Source organism: Colletes latitarsis, chromosome 3 (assembly GCF_051014445.1).
Source record: "Colletes latitarsis isolate SP2378_abdomen chromosome 3, iyColLati1, whole genome shotgun sequence".
NCBI classification, from domain to species: Eukaryota; Metazoa; Arthropoda; class Insecta; order Hymenoptera; family Colletidae; genus Colletes; species Colletes latitarsis.
The window spans coordinates 32,768,964-32,789,847 of NC_135136.1; the positions used below are offsets into that span (position 1 = coordinate 32,768,964).

Below are 20,884 nucleotides of genomic sequence, written 5' to 3' on the forward strand. Positions count from 1 at the left end.
CTGGGAAAAATTTTAATGGGGTATTCTAGAGGCCAAAATAAGACGAAAATAAAGAATACCAATTTGTTGATGGAGGCTTCGTTAAAAAGTTATTAACAATTAAATTCAAAAATTTCAAATCGTTCTGGAAAAATTATTTTCGGTTACGGAGGTTAGTTACAATCATTTTTGGTGAATAGACATACCTCCGAAATTCTATCCACTTTCGAGAAAAAAATTCGAGAAGATGTGTAATTTTTCGACGGGAAAAAAAATTTCAAATCGTTTTGGAAAAATTATTTTCGGTTGCAGGAGTCAATTACAATCATTCTTGGTGAATAGACATACCCCCGAAATCCTACCCACTTTCGAGAAAAAAATTCAGTGCGGTCGGAGCTTTAAACGTTAATAACTTTTTAACAAAGCCTCCATCATCAAATTGGTATTCTTGATTTTCGTCTTATTTTGGCCTCTAGAATCCCCTATTAAAATTTTTCCCAGGGGTGGCCGAACACCCTCTATACAAAGTAACGTGTATAAAGAATTATGCATTATGGTATTAATTGTAATGGTACTAAAACGTAATGTTGTTGTTAAAAATGAATAGAAATCGATTATGTTATTGCAATTTATTTATAAACATATGAAAGAGTCGGCCTGTACAGAATATCAATACTCATCACATACTAATGGCAGTGAAACCGATTCCAATATTAACAGTGTATTCTACATAAATAACAGCGTTTTACCTCACATTGCACGTCTTAAATTCTACTTAAGTTCCGAACGGCACGTTTTCATTTACGGTTAGTAAACACGCTACATACATAACAATAAATTTAATCGATTAATAACTTTCATATTATTAATCTCGATATCGTCGTGGTAGAAGAAAATTAATGGAAGACAATAATGTACAATTGAAATTCAGTCTTGCCAATGAGAGTTCGATAATTGGATTTATTTGAAGCAAATCGGCCCAAATGTGAAACCGAACGCCTGATGCGGTGAACCATAATCGACTGGATAGAAATCGACCAACGGCAATTGCTCCAATTTCGTAGTACGAACCAAGAACACGGTCTCGCCTTTGTTCTTACGCGTTCTGCAACCGTCTGCTAAGATTTGCGGCTTAACACCGACGTATGAAAACTCGTCTTCGTTCGTACCGAGCAATCGTATCGAGTAATTGTAATTATAATTCATAATGTTGTACCAGGCCGCGCTGTTGATACAGGTGTAAGTAAAATTCTGATAACCTTCTTGACTCAACAGACGCAGAAAATTTAATTGCACCACGCCAATAGCTTCGTATGTAATCTATAACATAAATAACGAGAGAAACATTTCTTTTCTTTTGTCAATTAACTTACTACAGATATTCGAACTCACTTTGAATCCACCGCGCAAATTCGAATACCAATCCGTTTTGTTGTCTTCCTTCCTCCATGGTATATTTGGCATTTCACTTACGTGAATGTCGGGATACACGCATGTTTCGCCCATATTTGTCATATTGCAATAAACGTACACAGCGTCGTCAGCCATTCCTAAGTTTGGATCGATCCAGTACCAGCCTGTTTCTCGTAGCAAAATGTCGTTAAACTTTATACCGTAATTGGTAAAGCAATGAATAGGGATAATAAAGACACTGACCATCGTTAAAACGCGGATGTCCATAAAACAGGTCCTTGCAGGTTCTTACAGGATTTTCTCTGCTTCCGATCGGTTTACGTATTCGATCCAGTTCTTGCCTCATAGCGTATATTGAACTATACATGTCCAAGAATTTGGGCCCCAACTCCTCTTCAATGCGGTCGTCTTGGTCTAAATTCTCCGAGTCCTTGTCCTTTTTCTCTTCCTTTTCTCTGTAACAATTGCCTAATTAAAGTATCTGTGAAAACGGACGTACACTTTATGTTTCTACGAAACTTTCTTACGCGTCTTCCGAACCGTCGCGTTTCCGTCTCAAAAGTTGTTCTCTCGTGAATAATAATTCTGGAGGGATCATCGGTTGCTCGGCTGGTGGACCAGGAGGCCCAGGCGGGCCCGGAGGACCCATTTCACCCTTTGGTCCATCGTTTCCAGCACTACCTTTAAGCCCAAGTGGTCCTTCCATTCCAGGGAGTCCCGGAGGTCCATCGTTTCCTTTGGGTCCAGGTAACCCGTAAGGCCCCTGGTCACCTTTCGGACCCTCGCGACCAGAATCACCTCGCGTTCCTTGCTCTCCCTTTTCGCCCTGTTCGCCTTTGATTCCCAGATAGCCCAGTTCGCCACGATGTCCTTTGAGTCCCCTTCTACCTCTGTCACCCTTTGGGCCTTTCGGTCCAACGGGTCCAACTTTTCCAGGATTACCAACTGCTCCTGACATTCCAGGCGGACCATTTTCACCTGCAAGTCCTGGAAGACCTCTGAGACCCGATAAGCCTGATGGTCCTGGTACACCTTGAGGCCCACTACGGCCTTGAATGCCTTGTGCTCCCGGTGGACCCATATCACCCTTCTCTCCCGGCATGCCTGGACCTCCTTGCATTCCTGCTAGACCCTCTGGTCCCTAAGTATCAAACGAATTAAAACTACTACCTTAAAAATAAAATAGATGAACTTGATCAATGGATCAATCTTAATTAATTATTTTTTTTCAGTTTCAGAATTTGAATCGTTCAAGAAAATTGTTACATGCATTGATCGGAATATTATACAATTTTCTACCGGCTTCCCAGATGGGCCAGGCAACCCCTCTTTTCCTGTGGGACCAATGTCTCCTGGAGATCCAGGATCTCCAGGCTTGCCATCTTCTCCGTCTTTGCCAGGTTCTCCTTTTGGACCTATCAAACCTGGCTCTCCAGGAGGCCCAGGGAAACCAGGAGCCCCTACGTGTCCTTTCGGTCCTTCTGGACCATTTATTCCACGACTACCGGGTGGTCCTGGTGGTCCACTTTTACCTTCTTCGCCCTTCGGACCTGGAGGTCCTCTTTCACCCTATAGCACACATTACAGCAGGTAGTCATAATTTCCTCGTTTTAAAAATTTCTTAAACACGAATTTAAAAAATCCTTTTACTGTTTTTCCCTCAGGTCCGTTTGTACCCTGAAGTCCTGGCGTTCCACTCTCTCCTTTTACTCCCTGGCGTCCTTCAGGTCCTGGAGGACCTTGTAAACCTTCAGAACCTTTAGGACCTCTTGGACCTTGTTCCCCTGGACTTCCAGCTGGCCCTACCGGACCAAGTATACCAGCATCACCGACTTCTCCTTTTAATCCAGGTGGTCCGGGTAATCCTTGTGGGCCTACGGGCCCGGATGAACCTGGTGCGCCAACAGGACCATCTTCGCCTTTCGGTCCCCGTCTTCCAATTTCTCCTGGCGGTCCCTTCTCACCAGGCAATCCAATTGCACCAGGTTCGCCTCGAAGTCCTTGTATTCCAGATGGTCCTGGAGGGCCCTTTTAAAAATAATGTTATCGCTGTATACATAGTATACTTTCAATTTTAACGACGCATCTTTAACGTACTCCTAATTAAACTTACCATTTCTCCTTGAGACCCCTTAAATCCTTTCTCACCAGGTGGCCCAATATCACCCTTGTCGCCATCTTCCCCTGGAACTCCAACAGGACCCGGAGATCCTGGCAACCCACGTTGGCCTGGTAGACCGTCTCGTCCAATAGGTCCTGCCAATCCAGGCTCACCCTAACAAATCAAAACGTACCATGCAATAATTCGAATTTGTTTTGATTTAGTTTGTTTACGTATCTATTACCATGTTGCCTTTCAAACCAGCTGGTCCCAGTGGCCCTTTCGGCCCTTGACTTCCTTGAGGTCCAGTTTCGCCATCTTTTCCAGGTTCTCCTTGAGCACCTTTATCGCCTGGTGGACCCTGAGCTCCGATCGATCCTATATCCCCTTTTGGACCTGGCATTCCCTTCATTCGTAAAATATATACAACATTTTTGGGTTTATAAAAGTCTGACACGACAAGTCGCAGTTGTAATTATAACAAAATAGAACAAACCGGTAGACCATTCAGTCCTCGTTCCCCAGGAAATCCTGGCAAACCACCAGGGCCAGATGGACCTTCTTTTCCTGGTAAACCGGAGGGTCCTGGTGGTCCCTCTTTTCCTTGTTCGCCAGGAGGACCCGTTTCACCAGGAATTCCAGGGTTTCCAGGACTTCCAGGTTCTCCGGGTTGACCAGGTTCTCCAGCAGGACCTTGCGGTCCTATTACACCAGAAGCGCCTGGTGGTCCCAACGGTCCCGAATCTCCCACTGGTCCACGTTCCCCGGGTGGACCAGGAATACCGTCTTTCCCATCAAGACCAGCTTGTCCCGGGGGTCCAACAAAACCACGAGGACCTTCAACGCCAGGTGGACCACTTTCTCCTTGAAGTCCTGGAGGACCCGGTTGTCCTGTGTCCCCCTTTGGCCCTGGTAACCCTTCAGCACCTCGTCTTCCACGAGCACCTCTGAAACCCTTTACAAAAAATAATTGTCTCCTTACTCTATTCTCTACTATGCCTTTATTAGAAGAATTTTTCTTTAGTGTTAGTATAGAATAGACGAAAGTTGTCTTTCTCCGCTTACTCTAGGTCCTGGTTCACCGCGTTCCCCTTGCGTACCAATATTTCCCTAAAATAAATTATACATGTCCACGTCATTGAACCGTGCGTTTGATTTTCACGCACCTGATGATACTTTTTTCATTTTCTTACCCTCTCTCCTTTATCCCCGCTAGTGCCTTGTCTCCCCGGCTGACCTTTATCACCTTTTTCACCAATATTTCCAGGATATCCAATAAAACCCGGAGAACCAAGCTTTCCTTTCTCACCGGGCGGACCAGTTTGTCCAGTTTCACCCCGTGGACCTTCGAAACCCTTGGGACCTTCGAAACCTTCCAAGCCAGGAATTCCTTGTGGTCCTGTCGATCCAATTTCTCCTTTCGCGCCTGCGTCGCCTTTTTCTCCTTCCAGTCCCCTTTCACCCTTTTCCCCGCGTTCGCCAGCTGCTCCACGTTTACCTTCGTCGCCTTTTACGCCGCGAGTTCCAGGGAATCCTATTGGTCCTTGAGGACCTTGGGGTCCTTGTTCACCTTTCATTCCAGGGACTCCTGGATTTCCTGGATGACCAGGCGACCCGTCTGCTCCTGGAAGACCGGGAATTCCAGGCTTTCCTTGTGGCCCCTAATCAAATTGTAAAATATTGTTTTTTAGGTAAACGTAAATAACAGAAGGCTCGATATAGTTACATTCAACGCTAATAAGCTTTATTAAGACTTACAACTAAACCAGTTGGCCCTAGAAGACCTTGAGGACCAGGTGGACCAATTGCTCCCGCAGGACCTGTTGGTCCTGGTGAACCTGAAGCTCCTTGAGGCCCAGTATTGCCTTTTGCTCCCGGAGGACCTTCGCTCCCTGGAATACCAGGGTTACCCGGCAAGCCAGGAAAACCTCGTGGTCCTATGAATCCTCTGGGTCCCTAAAATGATCTCGAAGCATATGAGACTTTATTGCTGCTTAAACATGTTTTATTTTTATATAACACTATTCTGTTGCAGTATTTTTCTTACCATTTCACCGGGTAAACCTGGTAAACCAGGAGAACCATCGTCACCTTGCATCCCTTCGTGACCTGGTAAACCTGGTTCTCCGGTAGCTCCTGTTGGTCCCCTCTCACCTTTATCTCCTGGTAGTCCAGGCAGTCCAGGCCCACCCTGTTCACCTTTCATTCCAGGCGGTCCACTTATACCTCTGTCACCGTCTCTTCCAGGTCGACCTCGTCTGCCTTCCCTGCCAGTAGTGCCAGGAATTCCTGTCGATTCATAAATTTTCCTTTTACTTTAATGTAAACAAAAATACCCATCCATATTTATATTCTAAAGTAATCGTTTCTATCTACACTTAACCCGTTACGTAAATATGTGACATAAAAGAAAAAGATATCTTACGAATAAACTTCTCTTCTCTTCTGCCTCACAGAAGAGAAAAAGAAAGGTTGGTCGTTTGACCAGTCATGGTAGGAATGGGTATACATGTAGGTTTAGTGTTAAAGCTCTAGAAATAAACACTGTCCTGAATTAATTATTTAAAAGAATTTGGTAGAATTTACCCCTTTCACCGCGAGGACCAGGTTCTCCGACATCGCCAGGTTCTCCTTTTTGTCCTTGAGATCCGGGCGGTCCCTCGGGACCTGGGATACCAGTCATGCCCATGGGCCCTTCAGCACCTCTCATAGCCATCATATGTTGCGAAAGCATTTGCCTCAAAGCTTCCGCCTGATTATCTGGTCCCTTATCGTTGCTTTGTTGGTTCAACGATGGTATTATGAAAACGTTACCCGGTGGACCAGGAGCACCTTGCAAACCTGACAGTCCATCCCTTCCTGGCTCTCCTTTCTTACCTGGTGCCCCAGGCACACCTGGAGGTCCTGGAAATCCACGTGGACCTGGTGAACCTCGAGCACCATAGTAACCGGGACTGTAATACGATCCTTCGACAGACTCTGAATACTTTAAGCCTCCCCCAATCGAGATCCCAATATTTTCAGTTGTTTCTGACGTCGTCGTTTGATACTCCCCCGATACAGTAGCATCAACGCCGCTAGGAAGCTGTAAGCATTTATTTTTAAATGCAGTTTACCCATAAACAGCATAAACTTTTACAAAGTTTCTAGAAACAAACGACTCACAACATTGTGATTTTGGAGCAACGTTTCCACGGTTGGCCTAGACGCGTACGTTGCATTCGTGGGTCTGTAAGTCGAATTGTACTCGTCGTTGTCCTCGTTTTCATCTTCGTTCCCTTCCTCGTAGTCTTCTTCCGATCCTCTTCCAAAATTTCGACCCTGACTGTTGAAGGAAGCGTTCAAACCAGACACCGTGGCGGATATTCTACCGTAGTTTCTGGGCCAATCGATATTGCTGCGATTGGTTTCGTAATACGATCTGCCCGTCGAAGGGGCTCTGTCAGAGAAACCGGAACTCCGTACTGTTTGATCGGTACCAACGCTCGCCGAATTCTCATAATAACTGGACGAGGTGGTGCGTACTGTACCACCGATGTTCCACATGTTTGTATAACCACGACCGAACATGCGTCTCGTTTGGTTCCTACAATCTGGCGCGAAAACCGTGCAAATCTCGTAAGCAGCGTCCGGAATCGGAGCGATCTTCAACGTTTCCAAGTCGCCCTGTAAAAAGAATTTCAGCAAAACAGTCGAAGCTTGCTCGCTATCGGTTCCCTGGTATGTTCAAGCAATTGTTCACCGACCAAATACACGTTTCCTTCGACGATCTGTTGACCGATGATTATAATGCCGCTGTCGCTGATCGTTTCCTCGACGTTCCTACGCAATTCTTTCGTGACTTGCTTGGTGCAGTCGACGATTAGCGTGACGGCGTCGCCTTTGACGCTGAATCCTAAACGATGCCACTTTCCGTCGGATATATCAATTCCAAACGAAATGGGTTTATCCTCGTCGTCCGGGTTTGTGCTGTAGTAAAGGGTGACGTCATTGCCCAATGATAGCACCAACTGTTCCTCGCCGCTGTCGCTGTAGATAGCAAACAGCGAGGCGGCCGGGTACCCTAATTTTTTCATCGTAATACGAGTTATTCAATCAGGGACACGCTATCGAGAGGCTGCTTAGGATAAATGTATCGGTAATCGATATCTTAACTCTTTGACTGCAACTAACCATAAGTAGTTTTCTAAGCTATTTTTAATTTACCTAACTTGCAGTTCTTCGATAATAATTGGTAATATAATACGTACGTCTTTCGTATATATTGATAGACTTGTGACTATATTGATATACAGGGGGAGTCTCGTAACATGACGACTTCTTTATTTGTTGTACGAAAAAATGTTTCAGATAAAAGTTGCATGATTGTTAGGGGAACATATAATACCTACTGAAATCGGTTTTATTGTATTTTGCGTTTTTATTAAGAAATGAAGATCACTTTTAGTTTTTTAAATGGAGTACTTCAAATGGAGTCGCTTTAAGAAGCATGCAACTTTTGTCTGAAATATTTTTTCGTACAACAAATAATTATTGAGTTATTTGAAGTCGTCGTGTTACGAAACACGCCCTATATATGCCCTTACAAGTCTATTAATACTATTAATAATATAGTCAAAAGGTTAAGTAAAATACACATTTCCGACCACACAGTATATTTTCGGTAATGAATTTTTTTCTCGAAAATGCGTAGGAATTCGGGGGTATGTCTATTGACCAAAAATGATTGTAATTGACCCCTGCAACTAAAAATCATTTTTTCAGAACGATTCCAAATTTTGTAATTTCGTCAAAAAATTTCAATACATATTCGAATTTTTTTCTGGGAAGTGGCTAGGATTTCGGGGGTATGTCTATTGACAAAAAATGATTATAATTGACCCCCGCAACTGAAAATATTTTTTTTAGAACAATTTGAAAAATTTTTTTTTTGTCGAAAAATTTAGGCACCTACCCCCTGTCGATTTTTCTTGAAAATTCGTTTTTCATTTTTAGTATTTTTGTTTGACGCCCTACAGAAAAGTTGTCTAATACTTTTTTGTATGTACCCATGAGCTCTACTTCAGAAAAAAGTTTCATTGAAATATATTCACTATTGCAGGAGTTATGGCTGTTTGAAAATTGGACCATTTTTATGGGGTTTTTCTCATTTTGCGGTGTCAAGGACCAACTTTTCGAATATTTTTACAATTTCTACATATTCTCCATTAAAATACGCGTAGTTTGCTTTTTTAAACATTAAAATCGTCCAATCCGTTCAGAAGTTATGACATTTTAAAGATTCGCGTGAAATTTTCGGGCAGCATTTCTGGTCAGAAACTATATTTTCGGTAAGGAATTTTTTTCTCGAAACTGAGTAGGATTTCGAGGGTATGTATAATGATAAAAAATGATTGTAATTGACCCCCGCAACTAAAAATAATTTTTTCAGAACAATTCGAAATTTTTTTTTTTCGCCGAAATATTTAGGCACCTACCCCCTGTGGATTTTTCTTAAAAATTCGTTTTTGATTTTTAATAATTTTGTTTGAGGCCCTACAGAAAAGTTGTCTAATACTTTTTGTAGGTACCCATGAGGTCTACTTCAGAAAAAAGTTTCATTGAAATATATTCACAATTGTAGGAGTTATGGCTGTTTGAAAATTGGACTACTTTTATGGGGTTTTTCGCATTTTACGGGGTCAAGGAGCAACTTTTTCAATATTTTTACGATTTGTACATATTCTTTACTAAAATACGCGTAGTTTGCTTTTTTAAACATTAAAATCGTCCAATCCGTTCAGGAGTTATGACGTTTTAAAAATTCGCATGAAATTTTGGGCAAACATTTCTGGCCAGAAATTATATTTTCTGTAAGGAATTTTTTTCTCGAAAACGCGTAGGAATTCGAGGGTATGTGTATTAACTAAAAATGATTGTGATTGACCCCTGCAACCGAAAATAATTTTTATAGAATGATTTGAAACTTTTCAATTTTAAGGGTATCAGACAGTTATGGTCAGACATTATATTTTCAGTATTGAATTTTTTTCTCGAAAGTGCATAGGTTTTCGGGGGTATGTGTAATGACCAAAAATAATTGCAATTGACCCCCGCAACCGAAAATAATTTTTCCAGTACGATTTGAAATTTTTTTATTTAATTGTTAATAACTTTTTAACGAAGCCTCAGTCAAGAAATTGATATTCTTGATTTTCGTCTTATTTTGACTTCTAGAATCTGTCATTAAAATTTTTCCCAGGGATGGCCGAACACCCTGTATAATTTCTGGGGGCGGAATTGTCGAATTCGCGTATAGTTTAAGAAACATACTAGCAAATTAAATTGATCGAAACGACTACTGACCGAGTTTAGGCCTGGCCACGACCAAAATGGAAAAATCGCGAGCAATGCCAGCGGGGAACAGAGTGCTCGTGCTGATCGTCAAAATTGCGTTTTCCGAAATCTCGTACGCGACGGTTTCGTTCCTGTGGCAACGGCTTTGGGTCGTCATCACTCCGAATGGTTCCTGTTTCATTCCGGTCCCGGACACCAAGTCTACGATGTCTCTTTCTGAAATCAGTGAAAAACAGAAAACTTGCAATCGGGATTCGTTTCTGATAATCAAAGGTTCGTAGCGCTCTTCGATTTTCATAAAAGATAGAGCGTAACGTAGCGAAACGCGTAATGAAATAAACGCAGATCACACGGCGACAAGACGATGAACAACTGGAAACCTAATAACCCCTGAACTCGAGAGACGTAACTCGTCGCGTTACGACGAACACTTAAACCAGTTCCATTAAGAAGCCCTCTTTTCTAGAGTGGAACGCATAGTTTTGCATGCTACAAGCGCCGTCTCAATTAACGCAATAGAGATCACTTAAAAAGACGTCCACTGATAAACAGACATCTATTACGCGATGGCCAGTGCAATAATTTCTGCGTTACCACGTGAAACAGGTGCAACGATTTCTTTCGATCTATGGTAATTCTTTCGTCGATCGGAGACCCTGAAGTAAACGCGTAATTTCCAAATGCAATTAACGAAAATTACAAGAATGGTAATGATAGTTCGGTACTTACCCATGTCTCGTAACGTGATATCCGCCGCCACCGAATGCAACCCCGATCCTAAGAGGAAGCAGAGTATCGATGAAACGATGGTGCGAGGTCGCAGTGTTCTCCATAGCTGCTTCGTGTAGTCCCGTCGCATGCTACCCCCTTTCCTCGATCAAATCATGGTCTTTTTCACAGCTAATTACCCCGAATAATTATCCACAGCGATGAGGGCACGACAGTGGTGTCAGCGAACTCGCGTAGATCCGACGGATCTAGCGTGAATCGTGAAGACTCTCGAAACGCTGTGCGAAACTTATCTGAATGCAATAGACATCTCGATGCAAGCTACCCTCCCCACGCGTTTCCTCTTCTTCTCCTTCGGTTCATTTCTAATTCTATGCCCCCCTCCCCCAATCCCTCCTCCTCCTCTGCTGTGCCATTATTTCTTGTAAACGCCGATGCACCGTATTGCACGCGTTCCACGCATGTGTCTTTTAACGACAATTCCGCGTCCCTTCTATTGACACTGATTCGAATAACACGTGGTGTTGAGACACCGACAAGCAGAGGGGGGAGAGGGTCTTTTTGTCATCGAGACAGATACATTTTCGTTGGAACGGGGAGCTGTGTGAGTGCCAGTCGCCAGTGCATTTTCATTCCGTTCCATTCGTCCGGGCAGTTGCGTCATTTTACATAACGCAAATCGAGGAAAGCGTTTTAAAATGGACAACCAGGGTACAGGGGTCGAAAAGTAAGATCATCTAAGAAACTCTATTTTCAAATTTTAAGTTACGGAACACGTTCTTGAATGATTGAACTTTCAAAAGATGCCAAAAGAAGTTTCTTTTATTTTTCTTTGTGCCCCTTGAAAGAACCACTCGGGGCGAGTAGTACGTGGAAGAAATGAAATGAAAATCAGCCTGATAGATTCGGGCTTATTATTTTAAATTGTTCCGCGAGCGAATCGTTTAGCTACGAAGGTTTTAATTAGTTACTTCCCGAGCCGATGTGCCTTGTAAAGCACTTTTCTTCTGTGAACGTGAGATAAGTTTTATCATCCACATTGTAATAATGATAGTTACGATAGTTACAGAAAAGAAACGTAGAAAGAAGAGTTTCCTGTTTTTCCTTCCGCATTGGAAATATTATTTTTACGTGTCGCTGGTATTTTAATTTTGGTTAATTACTTTTCGACGTAGATTGTCACAAATGTTACTTTCAAAGATATTTAACACGATGCTTCGAATTGAATAATCATTATTTCTTTTCGTGTACTATTGGCAAATTAATTCATTCGCTTCCGGTACATCCCCTAGCGGCGATCATAGTGGTCACTGACCGAACCCAGTATACTAATTAATGAAAACTCCAACATCTCGTGACCCATTGATTCTACACGCTTCAATGATTATGATTTCGATCTTTTTTAAATCTGGAAAAGAATTATTAAAAGTTATTATTAAGGTTATTATTATTTTTTGACTTGGTTACGATTGTTCGCGTAGTAATTAATTTTAGATGAGATTAGTCACCACTTTTCCTCAGCTTTTGTTATTTTCAGTACCATGCAAGCTTAATTCATTAATTATGAAAATATCGAAATAACTTTTTTTTTCATAATTCATTAATTATGAAATAACTTTTTGTTCATAATTCATTAATTATGAAAATATCGAAATAACTTTTTTTTCATAATTCATTAATTATGAAAATATGGAAGTAACTTTCTGTTCATAATTCATTAATTATGAAATAACTTTTTGTTCATAATTAATTAATTATGAAAATATCGAAATAACTTGTTGCTCTACATTACCTACGACTCAAATGTCCTCGAAGTATAAAAAATTAAATGTGTGTCGCCACTGTATAACACATGTGGTATCGGTTGTCAACATAACCTATTAAGTGTTTCATGTATACATCTGTACAAAGCGTTTGACGTGAAAATAATAAACGATGCCTAAGAAAAAAAAAGTAGTTAAAGTTTATAATACAAAGAAAAAGCAAGATTCCGAGTCAAAAATAATCGAGAAGCTACAATCAAAGTACCACACTGTAAGTTATGATTGGCTTCGTAGAAGCGTAAGAATCCTCACGAGGTTATATCTTTGCAGATCGATGAAACGAAAGCGGACAAATTTACAGATCTACCGCTGTCGCCAAAAACTTTAAAAGGCTTGGCAGAAAATAATTATTTTAATATGACAGACATTCAGAGGCAAAGTATCGGCCTGGCATTGCGTGGAAATGATATTTTAGGAGCGGCCAAAACTGGCAGCGGAAAAACCTTAGCATTTCTTATTCCGGTAAGGAACTAGATTAAAGTTAGTTAACGCCACCTTAGAAGAATGATTTGTAACTGAAATGTAATTCTATAATTATTAAGGTATTGGAAATTTTATACTGTAAACGATGGACGAGATTAGATGGGCTTGGTGCACTCATCATCACACCGACCAGAGAGCTCGCTTATCAAATATATGAAACGTTACGTAAAATTGGACAGTATCATGATATTTCTGCTGGTCTTATTATTGGTGGGAAAGATTTAAAGTTTGAAAAGAAACGTATGGATCAATGTAACATTGTTATATGTACTCCGGGCCGTTTATTACAACATATGGATGAAAATCCGTTGTTTGATTGTGTGAATATGCAGGTATATAAATAGCCAAAGTAAAAAACTGTTAATATTAACAAAGAGATAATAATAGTTCTATATTTATATTGTTTTTAAAATTTCAGGTATTGGTATTGGATGAAGCAGATCGATGTTTGGATATGGGTTTTGAACATACTATGAACTCTATTATAGATAATTTACCACCAAAAAGACAGAGTCTCCTATTTTCTGCAACTCAAACAAAGTATATATTTTTAACCCTTAGATAGCCGTATGAACTCTATCAAAAACACCAACACCAGTTTCATTATTTCATAAATAACTCATTAAAATCGACTGAAATTATATAATTTAAATCTGAGATCAATTAAAGATGCTGTGCTTTATTTAGTATATTGTATGTCAACTTGTGGACAAAGTTATGTTTTTAGTTATTCGTTTAATAAATAAATAATGTTCTTTTGAATGGCACCCGCGGCCGATCTAGATGAAATTTAGAGTGGTTAGATGGCAGCGGGAATGAATACTTAATACAAAATTTTAACTTCGGGAATTTAATATTTTCTATTTCGTCATTATACATATTTTGGTTGGATTAGAATAGTATGTTGCAAAGAAATATTTCCCAAACGACAAAATTAAAATTTGATGCGTTGTTTATAGATTAAGAACGATCGAAATTTTATTTTCTTTGTGTTGTGTATTACTTAGTGTCTAAATTTTCATTAGGTCGGTTAGAGATTTAGCCAGATTAAGTTTAAAAGACCCCATGTACGTGTCTGTCCACGAACATTCTACGCATACTACACCCGAAGGTCTTCAACAAAGTTACGTTATTTGTGCTTTGGAAGATAAAATGTCAATGATATGGTCTTTTATTCGAAATCACTTGAAACAAAAGATCATTGTATTTTTCTCTAGTTGTAAACAGGTATGGTAGTTCATTAATATAATTATTTATAATACGCGAATAGAAATAATGGTAATATCAATTATTGCCAGGTAAAATATGTATATGAAATGTTTTGTCGATTGAGACCTGGCATAAGCTTACTAGCTCTTTATGGTACATTGCATCAGCTCAGAAGAATGGAAATTTATGAAACTTTCTGTAAAAAACAATTTGCAGTTTTATTTGCTACTGATATTGCTGCTCGCGGACTAGGTAGAGAAGAAAACTGTTTCTTTATATAAATATTAAGAAAATTGATACCATAACTATTATTTGCAATTAAAATGCAATTTAGATTTTCCTGCTGTGAATTGGGTTGTACAGATGGATTGTCCCGAAGATGTAAATGCGTATATACATCGAGCCGGTAGGACTGCTAGATTTCAAAGAGGTGGTGAATCTCTATTAGTTTTATTACCTTCAGAGGAAAAAATGATCGAGAAGCTCAAAGAACGCAAAATTCCAATATCTATGATAAAGTAACTTGAACACTTTTGTATTATTTAATATAGGTTTTCTAAAAATTTATGAAAATATATATTTATCTATCTAGAATTAATCCGAACAAATTACAATCTCAACAACGTAAAATGGAAGCTTTATTAGCACGGGATGTATCCCTAAAAGAAAGTGCTCAAAGAGCAATTGTAACATATGTGAAATCAGTTTTTCTAATGAAGGATAAGGAAGTTTTTAACGTTCATGCATTAAATACCGATTCGTATGCGAGGTAAAATAAGCAGATACATGTAATTACAATTAAAACTGTATATGGAAACATTACTTCATTGTCTTGCAATTGTTGCATTATTAGATCTTTAGGTTTAGCCATACCACCAAGAATTCGATTTCTTCAAAGAATGGAACAAAAACAACGATCATTTACTAAAAATGTTGGAAACGAAGAACAAATCATTACGCATAATAAATTGGAGAATGATGTAAATCAAGAAGAAACTTCTGATGTGTCTGATGACAGTGATTCCATGGAAAATGTAAAAACGAATACACATCAAAGAACAGAAACAAACAATTTTGCATTTGGTAAGATAATTAATATTTATGTGTATAGAATTATTTTCTTAATTTATGGAATTATGTTCTATTTTTTTTCTTAAACAGACGATAGTGATGACGACGAAATATTGACTGTGAAAAGAAAAAACATAGATATTGATGAAGTATTACCAATCGTTACCGTTGACGATAAGAATTTAGGTCCAAGTAAAAAGAAAGCTATTACGAAAGCTGCAGTAGCTAAGAAAATGCTTAAGAAGAAAATAGTACCAAATAAGAAAACTACCTTTGATGATGAAGGAAAGGTTTGTTATCTTGATATAAAATTTACGTATGATATATTTGTGTATATTCTGGTATTGGAATGTTTTACTTTTTAGGAACTATTAGATCCTACTAAAGTTAAAATCTCTGAATTTGCTAGACAATATGAAAATGAAATAGATTCTGGTATCAATATAGAAATAGCCAAACAGATATTACGCGAAGAAGACAAGTTTGACAAGCAACGTTTCAGACAGAAAATAAAAGAAAGACATAAAGAAGAAAAACGAAAACTAAAAGCTTCCAAGAGAAAATTAGACGAAGATAAAACTAACGATCAAGAAGATATGGAAGATAGTGCTGACAATAATGCCAGTGACAGTGAATATAGTGAACCAGATTTATCGTGGTTACCAGATCCAGACAAAATCTATGGTAAGCAACAGGAAAGTGACAAAGAAATTTCGGACATTACCGAATCGGAGGAAGATGAAGAGGAAAGCAAAATACATAGGTATGTGCTGCAATAATTAGTACTAAACACATTGTATCTAGGAAAATATACCTGTTTTATTCTTAATATTACTTTTAATCTTTGGTAATCATAACCTTATTATTTACAGACCTCCTACGAAAAAACTCTTAACGCAAAAAGAATATAACAAAATAAAGAAAAAACAAAAAACGTTGCTCAAAGTTGACAACAAACATTTACAAGCGGACGAGGAATTAGCATTACAACTATTACAAAATTGAATCAAGATATATTTTACTTGTTTGTTGAATAAATCATTAATCTCTTTTTATGTGTCATGGTACAATATTATTAATTATTATCCACATAGTTGTTCGTATAAACAAATAAATTGGTATTATATTTAATATAATTGAAGAATTTATCAACGAAATATAGGTTAGACACGTTGAAAATTTTTTAACGCAAATTAAATTATTAATATGATGGATCGTTATTGAGTCAAAACTAATAAATGTATATAAACATATATTCAATTACAAGATAATACCGTTTAATAAGATGTAAATTAAAAAAAATGGTTTACATCTGAAATAGATCCTATAAGGATAATTACAATATTTTAACAACTGTATATAATACTAATACTTACAATGTACATTTTACAAAGTTTTGATCTTAATAATTCATTATACGTCATATTACATAAAATATTAATATGTTACACGAATTGAATTTGTCGCTTTACTTACAAATTATTTTGCAGAGTTTTGTGCAATTTACGTAATTTTATAGAATTTCAATAAATTAAAAAATATAATGACTGTAGTCGATCACAGCAGTAAAGTAATACATTTTACCAACAAACAACAGAATATCCTTGCTAAAGAGCAAAATTCAGCAGTATGTACGTATATCTCTACAAATATTAACCTAACAAAATATTTTTTGTCAGTCTTAATTAGATGCAAGTTTAATGTGTTTCAAAATTGTATCAACAACTTCTCTGCTTGTTGCTTGGCCACCAAGATCACGAGTATGAACACCTTGGTTAATAGTTTTATTGATTGCATTCTGAATTAAAACAGCATGTTCTTTATGTCCAAGGTGACGTAACATATCAACAGCTGCATTTAACATTGCAATAGGATTAGCAATATTTTTTCCAGCAATGGCTGTACCTGTGTTACGAGTACCTGGTTCAAATATTGTATAATGGTCACCAAAATTTTTTCCAGATAATAATCCGGCACCACCTAATAAACCACAGACTACATTCGATACAATTGAACCATATAGATTGGTTGTTAATATAATATCAAACTGATGTGGGTTGGCAACAAGTTGCATACATGTATTATCAATAATCATGTTATTGTGGGTAATATCTGGATATTCTTTTGCAACATTTTTTGATGTTTCTAAAAATAATCCATCAGAGAGTTTCATTATATTTGCTTTATGAACTGTGGTAACCTTCTTTCTTCCATGTCGTTTAGCATATTCAAATGCGTATCTTGCAAGACGTTCAGAATTGGTGCTTGTAATAACTTTCATGCTTTCTACAACACCTTTCACACTTTCATGCTCGAGCATGGCATATTCTCCCTCAGTATTTTGTCTGACAATAACAATATCAATATTCTTATGGCGCGAATTTACTCCTGGATATGACACACAATGTAAAACATTTACATAAAGATCCAACTCATTTCGAAGAGCAACATTTCTAGAAATTACACCAGCTTCTGTACTGCGTGTTTCAATATTTCCTTTTAATGCAACACCATTTCTACGAATCGATGTAATAGCATAGTCCAAATCAACATTATCATCTGCATTAGGATCAATTTCTACATCTTCAAAATCTACTGGCACACCTGCATATCTGAAAACCTGTAATAAGCACACGAAAAACTTATGTAAGACATTTATATAAAATATGATATTATTCTTCTCCTTTAATAAAAAAATATTACTTGAATTCAATAATAATGCTCAATATAACATTATAAAAGAGACGTATTCTAGCAACACAATGAGGGAAGGTCATTACTTGAATCGAAAATATTAATACTATGTTTGTACCTCTTTTACGTAGGTCATTAATTCTGGACCAATACCAGCACCAGGTAAAAGTGTAACAGTGTGTCGTCCACCGTAATGTGCTTTTGGTATAGGCATCACTTTCTTAATAGTTGGAGTTTTATGTTGTATTTCGAACGCAGATAATGAAGCACATCGGTGAATTTGAGGCACAACATTTTTCGGACGTAAATATTTAACGACGGATCGAGCAGCCATTATGAATATTATTCTATAAATTAGACATAAAATATAATTAAATTTGAATATTAAATTATTTAATAATATTAATCAATTGATCGATTTTTAAATACATACTACTACTTTACAAATTCTATTTTAACAATACCTTGAAAGTCCTTGCCAACTCCAAATTTTCAGCGCCGTTTAAACTGCGATTACTGTAGAGCTGAAAATCAACGTTACAATTTTAAATTATAGCGCCATCTGGAAATATCTTTTTTATTAAATTATTTGTTTTTGGTTAAATATTTTTTATTCTATGTAACATTTGTATTATATTTTTCATTAAAATATTAGCAGCTGTTTTAAGAAACAAATATAGATAAATATTCTATAATGTTGTATCTGTAATATAGCTCAAGGCTTTGTTAGAAAAAATAGTAGTCAAGAACAGTCACTTCCTGAAAAAACTCTATTGAATTTTTAAGAAAATAATTTAAAATATTCTTTAAACTTAATATTTTATATATTAATCCATAAGCAATTCTTAAATGTATGTACAAAGTATTTTTACAAAAAATTTAAAGTATAAACACTTTAAAATGATTACTCATATATCGCAAGAAGAACAAATTTAGCTTCTAGAGTAAAACCATTGATATAACAAATATTTGTTATCCTTTTATTCAATTCTTACAATTATCATAAAGTCTTTTAAACATAAAATAATATTTGTCTTTTATACGGAAATGTCAGTATTAGAAGTTTTATGTTTTTGTATTGGTCAACCTGGTATTTTTCGCGGCAACGCGATAACGGTAACAAGACGCTAAAGCATTAGGAAAACCGCCACCGTTCGTTGTGGAATGTGAATACGCAGAATATTTTCGAGATATCTTTGAAGTAAGTATTATAATAATAAATTATTTATAGTCAACCATAGGCAAAAGAAATCGTAATGGAAAGCAGTATAAATTAATATCATTTCTTATCGAATTTGATTGTAAATTCAACAAATAATATCTTGATAATACCCGGCTGGCGTACCGCCATTTTGCATCGTGTTCGTTTCATTTGTCGTTACATTTTCATAACTTTATTCGCGTAGAATTATTGTATGTATCGTTATACTGTGTCGTAATAATATTTATACGTAAGCCTTTTTTTATGAGAATGTATTATTTGAACATAATTACTCATTGTAATCAATGATCAATTTTTTGTCGTACTTGCATTTTTAGTATTATTTAAAAGAAAATGAGCAAAGGCAAAGAATCAACTCCTGCAGATGCCGAAGGAGAGGAAGAATTCAGCGTCGAAAAAGTTTTAGATCGAAGAGTGGTTAAAGGCAAGGTACTTAAATTTAAATTCACTGTTATTGTTTGAACCATAAATCAATTCATTTTACTATATTTATTACGATGTTACATTTAGGTGGAATACTTTTTGAAATGGAAAGGGTATTCTAATGATGAAAATACATGGGAACCAGAAGAAAACTTGGATTGTCCTGATTTAATTGCACAATTTGAAGAACAACGTAAGAAGAAAGAAGCTGCAGTAGCTGGAAAGCGGCATGAAGATAAAGACCAAAAAAAACGAAAGAGTACAAGTACCCCTACACCTACACAAGCTAAAAAGAAAGCGGCTGAAGAAAAAAAACCTGAAGGTAACATTCCATCACGACTCTTTACTTTTATCATACAATATGTATGATAAATATACTACCTTGTAATCACCACTTCGTTTATTTTTAACTAATTATTTTGGTTTTATTCAGGCTTTGACAGAAATTTAGAGCCTGAAAGAATTATTGGTGCAACGGATTCAAGCGGGGAACTTATGTTTTTGATGAAATGGAAGGGAACGGATGACGCAGATTTAGTCCCTGCTCGAATTGCTAATGAAAAGTGTCCACAGATTGTAATAAAGTTCTACGAAGAGCGACTAACATGGCATAGCCCTACTCATGATGAAGAAAGTTCAACAAAAGCTGATCCAGAGTAGCGTTCAACCTACCGATACACATACACAGCACGCTTTAGAATTTGCCGCATATAAAAAAAAATTGCGTGTACAAAATGAGATTTTACGAATTTATTTGTTGTTGCACATTAACAGTAATATGGAGATAAATGTTTCTGTTCTTTTTTACAAACAGTGGCAGACTATACTTGAACAAATAGCTAAGTCTCTCGCATACCTATGTCATTATTAATAAGAAATAATTACACTTATAATCTACTTTCATAGTAGCATGTACTAACAACTTCTTTTGCAACTGGTATAATGAATTACTGTTCTTTAATTTAGAAAACAAATAATAAAACTTAATAACTAAATACAGATAAGGTTCCCAATATTTTTTTTTAGTATAAAATTCAAGTATATCGAGCTTTTTTTTATTTAGATATTTTGTATTTTACATTTAAAAATTTTTTATTTGATAATTAAATGAAAATATATATGAAATGTTTCAGTTGCCAAAGAAATTGCGAACTTAATTACTTCATTTTTAAAAAAACACGACAATGTACAGTACGTACAGAAAAATGAGTGAAAATGATCTATCAGTAATTTTAAAGTTTTGAATCTTGTAGTACATATGTGTAACTGAGCATATTTGCGTTTACGTAAGATAAAATTGGTATTATGACAAGGAAAGTAGACAGTTACATAACAATAAACTGTGTTCCCACATTTTTTAAATAAATGAATATTTACTTGCTAAATAAGGACTGTTAAGAT

General features: G+C 37.1%; 4 protein-coding genes across 8 annotated transcripts; 2 read left to right on the forward strand and 2 right to left on the reverse strand.

Moving 5' to 3' along the window:
• Positions 1 to 612: 612 nt before the first annotated feature.
• On the reverse strand, positions 613 to 10,866 carry LOC143340392 (uncharacterized). The gene is made up of 18 exons (XM_076762280.1): positions 10,559 to 10,866; positions 9,839 to 10,045; positions 7,240 to 7,556; positions 6,659 to 7,159; positions 6,080 to 6,578; positions 5,541 to 5,782; positions 5,252 to 5,449; positions 4,687 to 5,154; positions 4,559 to 4,603; positions 3,990 to 4,448; positions 3,738 to 3,899; positions 3,506 to 3,667; positions 3,043 to 3,420; positions 2,692 to 2,961; positions 1,920 to 2,533; positions 1,636 to 1,847; positions 1,372 to 1,556; positions 613 to 1,299 (listed from the first exon to the last, which is right to left on the reverse strand). The coding sequence occupies exons 1-18, from the start codon at positions 10,686 to 10,688 to the stop codon at positions 940 to 942; spliced, it is 5,409 nt and encodes a 1,802-aa protein (XP_076618395.1). The 5' UTR covers positions 10,689 to 10,866; the 3' UTR covers positions 613 to 939.
• A 292-nt stretch (positions 10,867 to 11,158) lies between these two features.
• On the forward strand, positions 11,159 to 16,395 carry LOC143340323 (putative ATP-dependent RNA helicase DDX10). 3 transcript variants are annotated; one of them, XM_076762137.1, is made up of 13 exons: positions 11,217 to 11,285; positions 12,470 to 12,592; positions 12,652 to 12,843; positions 12,924 to 13,196; positions 13,283 to 13,404; positions 13,890 to 14,091; positions 14,163 to 14,325; positions 14,408 to 14,591; positions 14,666 to 14,842; positions 14,927 to 15,156; positions 15,235 to 15,434; positions 15,510 to 15,907; positions 16,017 to 16,395. In XM_076762137.1, exons 2-13 carry the CDS (start codon positions 12,494 to 12,496, stop codon positions 16,147 to 16,149), a joined length of 2,373 nt encoding a protein of 790 aa, XP_076618252.1. In that variant the 5' UTR covers positions 11,217 to 11,285; positions 12,470 to 12,493; the 3' UTR covers positions 16,150 to 16,395. The 3 variants fall into 3 exon arrangements, with proteins under 3 accessions (XP_076618253.1, XP_076618252.1, XP_076618251.1); XM_076762138.1 differs by lacking the exon at positions 12,470 to 12,592 and having other exon boundaries at positions 11,159 to 11,285; positions 16,017 to 16,392; XM_076762136.1 differs by lacking the exon at positions 11,217 to 11,285 and having other exon boundaries at positions 12,417 to 12,592; positions 16,017 to 16,394.
• Positions 16,396 to 16,477: 82 nt separating this feature from the next.
• Idh3g (Isocitrate dehydrogenase (NAD(+)) 3 non-catalytic subunit gamma) lies at positions 16,478 to 18,424 on the reverse strand. 2 transcript variants are annotated; one of them, XM_076762139.1, is made up of 3 exons: positions 18,303 to 18,424; positions 17,957 to 18,185; positions 16,478 to 17,764 (listed from the first exon to the last, which is right to left on the reverse strand). In XM_076762139.1, the coding sequence occupies exons 2-3, from the start codon at positions 18,170 to 18,172 to the stop codon at positions 16,826 to 16,828; spliced, it is 1,155 nt and encodes a 384-aa protein (XP_076618254.1). In that variant the 5' UTR covers positions 18,173 to 18,185; positions 18,303 to 18,424; the 3' UTR covers positions 16,478 to 16,825. The 2 variants fall into 2 exon arrangements, with proteins under 2 accessions (XP_076618254.1, XP_076618255.1); XM_076762140.1 differs by having other exon boundaries at positions 18,272 to 18,352.
• A 480-nt stretch (positions 18,425 to 18,904) lies between these two features.
• On the forward strand, positions 18,905 to 20,871 carry LOC143340322 (chromobox protein homolog 1). Of its 2 annotated transcripts, none has more exons than XM_076762134.1 (4): positions 18,905 to 19,039; positions 19,378 to 19,489; positions 19,571 to 19,805; positions 19,917 to 20,871. In XM_076762134.1, exons 2-4 carry the CDS (start codon positions 19,394 to 19,396, stop codon positions 20,141 to 20,143), a joined length of 558 nt encoding a protein of 185 aa, XP_076618249.1. In that variant the 5' UTR covers positions 18,905 to 19,039; positions 19,378 to 19,393; the 3' UTR covers positions 20,144 to 20,871. The 2 variants fall into 2 exon arrangements, with proteins under 2 accessions (XP_076618249.1, XP_076618250.1); XM_076762135.1 differs by having other exon boundaries at positions 18,920 to 19,039; positions 19,391 to 19,489.
• Positions 20,872 to 20,884: the final 13 nt, after the last annotated feature.

What these genes read in the sequence shown, in the direction of transcription:
- LOC143340323 (XM_076762137.1), top strand. Translation starts at nt 12,494, where the DNA reads ATGCCTAAGAAAAAAAAAGTAGTTAAAGTTTATAATACAAAGAAAAAG. An exon ending in AACAAACAATTTTGCATTTG is followed by an intron (nt 15,157 to 15,234) that starts GTAAGATAATTA and finishes TTTCTTAAACAG; the next exon opens with ACGATAGTGATGACGACGAA. An exon ending in GAGGAAAGCAAAATACATAG is followed by an intron (nt 15,908 to 16,016) that starts GTATGTGCTGCA and finishes TATTATTTACAG; the next exon opens with ACCTCCTACGAAAAAACTCT.
- LOC143340392 (XM_076762280.1), bottom strand. Translation starts at nt 10,688, where the DNA reads ATGCGACGGGACTACACGAAGCAGCTATGGAGAACACTGCGACCTCGC. An exon ending in TGGTCCTCGCGGTGAAAGGG is followed by an intron (nt 5,783 to 6,079) that starts GTAAATTCTACC and finishes ATGAATCGACAG; the next exon opens with GAATTCCTGGCACTACTGGC. An exon ending in AGGGGTCTCAAGGAGAAATG is followed by an intron (nt 3,421 to 3,505) that starts GTAAGTTTAATT and finishes TATTTTTAAAAG; the next exon opens with GGCCCTCCAGGACCATCTGG.
- Idh3g (XM_076762139.1), bottom strand. Translation starts at nt 18,172, where the DNA reads ATGGCTGCTCGATCCGTCGTTAAATATTTACGTCCGAAAAATGTTGTG. An exon ending in TAATGACCTACGTAAAAGAG is followed by an intron (nt 17,765 to 17,956) that starts GTACAAACATAG and finishes TGCTTATTACAG; the next exon opens with GTTTTCAGATATGCAGGTGT.
- LOC143340322 (XM_076762134.1), top strand. Translation starts at nt 19,394, where the DNA reads ATGAGCAAAGGCAAAGAATCAACTCCTGCAGATGCCGAAGGAGAGGAA. An exon ending in GAAGAGTGGTTAAAGGCAAG is followed by an intron (nt 19,490 to 19,570) that starts GTACTTAAATTT and finishes TGTTACATTTAG; the next exon opens with GTGGAATACTTTTTGAAATG. An exon ending in TGAAGAAAAAAAACCTGAAG is followed by an intron (nt 19,806 to 19,916) that starts GTAACATTCCAT and finishes GGTTTTATTCAG; the next exon opens with GCTTTGACAGAAATTTAGAG.